Source organism: Heliangelus exortis, chromosome 2, assembly GCF_036169615.1.
Source record: "Heliangelus exortis chromosome 2, bHelExo1.hap1, whole genome shotgun sequence".
NCBI classification, from domain to species: Eukaryota; Metazoa; Chordata; class Aves; order Apodiformes; family Trochilidae; genus Heliangelus; species Heliangelus exortis.
The window spans coordinates 1,347,106-1,353,953 of NC_092423.1; the positions used below are offsets into that span (position 1 = coordinate 1,347,106).

Here is a 6,848-nt window from a genome sequence, read left to right on the forward strand (position 1 = left end):
GTCCCACCACTTTATCCCTGATCCTTCAAACCTTCTGGTCCTCCCAGAGCAGGAGAGGATCCACCAGATCCATCACACTTCAAGGATTTTGAGACCTCCCTGGGATCTTCTGGAGTGGTGATTCCTTTATGAACGTGGATTCTCAGGAGAGGCAGAGAAATCAAATGAAATTCTTGAGCTGGTTGCTCTTGGAAGGACAGTTTGGTTTCCAGGAGACTGGAGGGGCTGTTGCAAAAATGGAAGGTTTTGAAAATAAGGACTCTGGGGCAAGTTGGGAAGGTCAAAGGGCAACAGATTTGCAAACCAGATGATATTTCTCCAGGGCTTTGGGAAAGAAATTTTCTGAAATGGCTGAGCTAGGGTTGAGAACATCCTAAGACTTTGTTAAACTGAATCATAGAATCCTAGAATGGGCTGGGTTGGAAGGGACCTCAGAGCTCATCAAGTCCAACCCTTGATCCACTCCCCCCGTGGTTCCCAGCCCATGGCACTGAGTGCCACATCCAGGCTCTTTTGAAATATCTCCAGGGATGGAGAATCCACCCCTTCCCTTGTCTGATCACCCTCTCTGTAAAGAATTTCTTCCTAATATCCAACCTAAACCTCCCCTGGCAGAGCTGAAGCTCTGCCAGGGGAGGTTTAGGTTGGATATTAGGAAAAAATTCTTAAGATCATGGCTTCTTGTCTTACTGATACCTGCCTGGGAGCAGAGCCTGACCCCCCCCCTGGCTCCAACCTCCTTTCAGGGAGTTGGAGAGAGTGATGAGGTCTCCCCTGAGCCTCCTCTTCTCCAGCCTCAACACCCCCAGCTCCCTCAGCCCTTCCTCACAGGACTTGTGCTGGATCCCTTCCCAGCCTCCTTGCTCTTCTCTGGACCTGCTCCAGCACCTCAATCTCCTTCCTGAGCTGAGGGACCCAGAACTGGACACAGGACTCAAGCTGTGGCCTCCCCAGGGCTGAGCACAGGGGCAGAATCCCTTCCCTGGACCTGCTGGCCACGCTGTTCCTGAGCCAGCCCAGGATGCCATTGGCCTTCTTGGCCACCTGGGCACACTGCTGCCTCCTCTTCAGCTTCCTGGCAATCCAGACTCCCAGCTCCCTCTCTGTCTGGCTGCTCTCCACTGTTTCCAAACAATGGAAAGGCTCTACTATGGCATTTCAAAACCAGTCATCTGGGACCTGGGTGTTGGAAACCACTTGGGTTTGGTGAGGCAGCAGCATCATTTCAGGAAGCTTCTGTTTTTTAACAGCTTCATCAAGTGCCTGGAGCTGATGCTGAGGAGCACGAGAGCCATTTAAGTAAAGAGTCATGAAGGGCTTGAGGGAGACCAAGAGCTGAAGAGCCATGAGGACCCATCCCTGCTCCTGGGTGGAGTAATCAGGGGCTGCAGACACCACTGCATCCCTGTCTGCTGCTTCTCTCTGCCCTGCTTGCCTCTTGCACTCCCAGAAGCACTGAGAAAACCATGTTGAGGTGGAATCATGAAGTGGTTTGGGTTGGAAGAGCTCTTAAAGATCATCTGGTTCCTAGATGAGATGTCCCAGCCAGCTTTCCTTGGCCAAAAGTTCCTCTTGTCCCATCCCTTGTTCCTTGGGAGCAGAGCCCGACCCCCCCTGGCTCCAACCTCCTCTCAGGGGGTTGCAGAGAGCCACAAGGTCTCCCCTCAGCCTCCTCTGCTCCAGGATCAACACCCCCAGGGCCCTCAGCTGCTCCTCACAACTTCTCCAGACCCTTCTCTATCTTCTCCAGCCCCTCCTCCATGCTCTCCAGACCTTCTCCTTGTGCTCCAGACCCTTCCCCACCTCCATTCCCTTCTCTGCACACTCTCCAGACCCTCAATGTCTCTTTTCTGACCCAGAACTGACCCCATTTTTGGGGGTGCAACCTCAGCAGTGCCCAGCACAGGGGATGCTCCCTGCCCTGCTCCTGCTGCCCACCCCAGTGCTGGTCCCAGCCAGGATGCTGGTGGCCACCTTGGCCACCTGGGCACACCCTGAGCTCCTGTTCAGCTGGGTGTCACCCAACCCCCCCAGGGCCTTTTCCCCTGGATGCTGCTCTTCCCACAGACCAATCCCACACTTAAATATTAATATTAAATAAATAATAACATTAAATTATTGCCTCCAGTCCCCATGTAAATTATTCCAGTCCAGCTCCAACCTCTGCACCTCCCTTCCACACAGGAGCAGGGGCAACCTTGGATTGGATTCCTGTAAATCCTGCTGTTATAAATTGATATTAAAATCACAGAACCCCAGACAACTTTGGGTTGGAAGGGACCTTAAAGCTCATTCAGTGTCACCCCTGCCATGGTCAGGGACCCCTCCCAGCATCCCAGGGTGCTCCAAACTCCATCCAACCTGGCCAGAGCCACTTGGTTAGTGAGAGCCATGATTTGGGGCAGCCTGGCCACATCTCTCTGCTCTCCCCTTTCCTCCCCAGGGAGCTCAAGCTGCGGAACTACGAGCCCGAGGATGAGGAGCTGAAGAAGAGGAAGGTGCCCAAGGCCAAGCCAGCTCCAGGTGGGTGCAAGAAGGAATCTGGGAGATGAAATGAGGGAGCAAAAACCAGAAGTGGTGCTGGTGCTTGTGGTGAGGGAATCATAGAATTGTATCATGGAATCCCAGACTGGGTTGGGTTGGAAGGAACCTGGAAGCTCATCTGGTTCCAGAGGGACACCTCCCACTGCCCAGTTTCTTACTCAATCAAAAATGTGTGTGTTTGAATTCTGGGTTTCATTTGGGTTTGAGAAACACCAGTTGCTGCTTGCTTGTAGAAATCTGCTTCAGGTTGTACTCATGGTGATGTTGGATTCCCTCAGCTGGTTTTGCAATGCTGAGGATTCAGTGTTGGTATCAGGGAGGCTGTTTCCCTCCCAAGTGGAAATAAAATTGTCTTCCAGTAGCAGCAAACAAATTATATCATAGAATCATCATGGAATGGTTTGGGAGGGACCTGAGAGATGATCTGAGTCCCACCCCCCTGCCATGGTCAGGGACCCCTCCCCCAGCCCAGGGTGCTCCAAGCCCCCAAGATGTTGAGAAACATCTCAAAATGGGGCACTAAACCCTTGCAAATCTGCAGTTGGTGAGGATCATCAGCTGCTTTTGGGTGGAAAAGACCTTTAAGATCCTCAGGTTGAGCTGCAGGAGGTTCAGACTTTACTGAGAGTCCCTTAGAGACCAAATTTTAGGATTATATCATAGAATCCCAGACTGGTTTGGCTTGGAAGGGACCTGAAAGATCATCTGGTTCCATGGGGACCCCTCCCCCAGCCCAGGGGGCTCCAAGCCCCATCCAACCTTCAACACTGCCAGGGATGGGGCAGCCACAGCTTCCTTGGGCAACCTGGGCACCCAGGGGCTCAGCACCCTCACCCCAAACAATTTCTCCCTCCCTCCCTGCCCAAGATCTCCTCTCCATCTCCCCTCTCCCAGCTCCAAACCCTTCCCCCTCGCAGGCTCCCATCCCTCCAGGCCCTTGTCCCAAGTCCCTCCCCAGCTTTCCTGGAGCCCCTTCAGGCACTGGAAGGTGCTCTAAGGTCTCCCCATGGGATCCTTCTCTTCTCCAGCCTCAACACCCCCAACTCTCTCAGCCTGGCTCCAGAGCAGAGCTGCTCCAGCCCTCCCAGCAGCTCCAGGGCCTCCTCTGCACTGGCTCCAGCAGCTCTGAGTCCTTCTGCTGCTGGGGGGACCCCAGAACTGGATTCTGGTCCAGCTTACTGGTGTGAGGGTGGTAGGTCCCATGGGATGGGTGTCCCTGGAGGGTGCTGCTGTGTCTGAGCAGCTGTGGTGGGAGCTGGGTGAGTGTGATGCTTGCTGCCCCCATTGCTTCATCCTCCTCCTCCTCCTCCTCCTTCTCTCTCACCTCTGGGGCCTTCACACCCCTTGTTGCACAAGTGGGGTGTCTGAGCACACCAAGTCCAGCCCCAACCCCAAGGGTTGACACTCAGAGGAGCTGGGCTCTCACTGGAGGCTTCTCAAGGAGGTTCAGGCTGGTTTTTGTTTGAGTTACCTTTAAACAAATATTACTCAGGAGTCCACAACCTTCAGTCTGCTGTGTCCCAGCTCTGAACCTCCACACAGCTCTTGGGAGGAAGGCAAAGCTCCCTTGATCTTGAAATCTTGAGTCCTCCTGGAACAGATCTCCTTCAAGATGCCCTTAAAATAAAAAGGCTGCTTTGGGGAGCAGGGCTGAGGTCTGGGAGGTAGAAACAATTTGGCCTTTTGTAAAAGCTGAGAACTTCCCCTGACTCTTCCTGAGGGTGCAGTTTGGATTTGGGAACAGCCTTTTTTTTTTTTTTTGACTCTTTCCAATAAAAGCCCCACACTCTCTGCCATCCCTTTGGAGCTCCATTTGCTGTTCCTGGAGGAACCAGCATCCTTGGGCTGTCCAAGGACTTGGACAACTGTCCTGAGGCTGGAGGAGGATGGAGGAGATGGGATGTGGAGTGGCCTTGTGCCTCCTTCCACCTGCAGGTTCCCAAGTTGAGGGATGCAGGGCTGTTTCCCACTCCTGCTTTGCCATCAGCTCCCATGGCTGCAGCCCCTGCTGTGAAGCCTGCTCTGGAGCTTGGTTCCACCAAGGAGTCCCAGGCAGTGGGACTGAGAACTGAGTCCGGGTGAGTCCCATTCCAGTTTAAACCCCAGCAGATCCCTGCAGGGCTTAGGAAAAAGAGGACTCCAACCCAGCAGACTCCTTGCTGCCCTTCTTCTTTGTGCTCTTTTTAGGTTTGCAGCACTTCCAGGGTTTTTTTAGGAGTCTCCAAGAGGGTGTGTGGAGGGACTCACTCCTATTGACCACACTCTTAAGGCCAAGACTTTCAGCTGGCCTTTTTGAGGGGTTTTGGTGAATCAAACCCCTGTGCCTTGTCCCCTCTGTGTCCTGTTGCTGTGCTGATGCTGGTCCTGTTCCCCCATCTAGTGGAAGACATGGTGAAGGACCAGCTGGAGGCTGCCAAGCCAGAGCCCATCATCGAAGAGGTGGTAGGTACCCTCAGAGCATCCCTCTGCCTCCAGGCTTCAGCCTCACCTCCAGCTCTCATGGGCTTTCTCCTCTTCCCTCCTAGGATCTGGCAAACCTGGCTCCAAGGAAACCAGACTGGTGAGTGCCTCCAGCTCCTGGGAAAGGGGTGTTGGTGTCAGGGGTGGGTGACCATCACCTCAGGGTTGTCCAGGTTGGGTTAAAATGCTAGAAATGGGAAAGTCAGCCCTGCTGTGGAGGGAGACACAAGAAGGAGTTGGACTCCTTCTTCCTACTGAGACTGATCCCTTTAGCTTGCTTGTCACCACGGTGGCCTTGGTGACAAAGGAAGCTTTGCTCTTTGGGTTGCTCTGCCCTGGTGGCAGACACTGACTCTGCTCTCTCACTGGGGAGAGAAGGAGTTTGTTTTTCCCTGGGTTCACAGCTGCCTGGGGTGAAGCTTTGTCCTCACATTGTCACTCTCCTCCCCAGGGATCTGAAGCGAGACGTAGCCAAGAAACTGGAGAAGCTGGAAAAGAGGACTCAGAGAGCCATTGCTGAGCTGATCCGTGGGTGATGGTTCCTCTGGGGTGGTGTATGGGATCCCCAAGCATTCCAGAGGGATGACACCATCCTTCCTGGGACCTGGGTGCCTTGCTTTTGGGCCAGGCAGGGACTGGTGGAGCTTGATCCCTTTCCCAAAAGGATCTGGGAAGTGGTTGGTCTCAAGCTGGGGTTGTGCAGCAGGGAGCGGTGGTTTGTGGTTGTTCAGGTCCTTCAGCAGGTGGGTTCTTTGGTGTCTCTCTGAGCCATTGGTGTTTCTCACTTGCAGGAGAACGTTTGAAAGGTCAGGAGGAGGAGCTGGCATCTGCTGTAGGGTCAGTGAAGCAGGAGGGAAGTGACTCTGACTGAGGAGCTCCACGCAGCAGCCTCACATGGATCTGCTGCTGCCAGCCCAGCAGTCCCATTGCTCTCAGGCAGGGACACCTCACTGGGACAAGCTGCTCACCAGAGCTTTGCCAGGAGCCCAGGGATCCCACCATGGCTAAAGAAGAGAGGCAGAACCCAGGAGGCCTGCTGTCCTCTCTTGGACTGTGGCTGGCTGCTGAGGAACACCTCACAGATGGCTTTTTGGGACACCCACGTTTGCTCAAACCTTGGCTGCCAGGACCCTGAGCATGGAAGATGTGGCCACAATAGAAGGGAACTTCAGGCTGGCTCTTCTCTCACTTGCTGGGTCAGCAAGAAGATGCCCACATGGCCAACAGCAGCAGCCCTTAGGGAGGCACCACCATGGCCCAGAGGTGGCTTTTTCAAGGTGCTGCTTTCTGCAGAAGGGCTGGGGTGAGGTGTTAGGGTGAGACCTCTCACTCTGGAGAGCTGGCTGTGACTCTTTGAGAACATCCCCCTGCTCAGACCATGCCTGGAAGTGTGACCCAGGACCTCTTGGCTGCTCTGCATCCACCTGAGCTTAACGTGAGGTTTGTTTTGTTCCCTGATGCTTCCCAAAGCCTGGGCAGCCTGTCCCACTCCTCTTGGATGTTTTATAAACGACACAGTTTGCTGTTAACAAATCCTTTGCTAATAAAACAGTTCCCCAGTGGAAGAAATTGTCACCTCTTCTGCAGAGGGTGGGGTGGGGGCTGCTCACTTCATCTCCAGGATGTCAGGGAGGGCACTTCACATCACTGGCCCAGGCTGCCCAGAGAGGTTCTGGAGTCTCCTTCTCTGGAGCCTTTCCAACCCCCCCTGGATGTGTTCTGTGTGCCCTGCCCTGGGGGATCCTGCTGGGACAGGGCTGGCACTGGAGCAGCTCTGGGGGTCCCTTCCAAGGCTGAACATTCTGTGGTTCTCTGGTCCCATGGAGCTTCAGCTCCTCTCAGTG

At 54.3% G+C, this 6,848-nt stretch overlaps 1 protein-coding gene across 3 annotated transcripts in view; it reads left to right on the forward strand.

Annotated features, from left to right (window-relative positions):
• CCDC12 (coiled-coil domain containing 12) overlaps positions 1–6,573 on the forward strand; it is a 47,211-nt gene extending 40,638 nt beyond the window's left edge. For all 3 annotated transcript variants that reach the window (XM_071734519.1, XM_071734521.1, XM_071734520.1), the window contains 5 exons: positions 2,444–2,523; positions 4,925–4,986; positions 5,070–5,104; positions 5,456–5,532; positions 5,796–6,573. In XM_071734519.1, the coding sequence (XP_071590620.1) occupies positions 2,444–2,523; positions 4,925–4,986; positions 5,070–5,104; positions 5,456–5,532; positions 5,796–5,875 (334 nt within the window). In that variant the 3' untranslated portion in view covers positions 5,876–6,573. The remainder of the gene's footprint in view (positions 1–2,443; positions 2,524–4,924; positions 4,987–5,069; positions 5,105–5,455; positions 5,533–5,795) is intronic.
• The last annotated feature ends 275 nt before the right edge of the window (positions 6,574–6,848 follow it).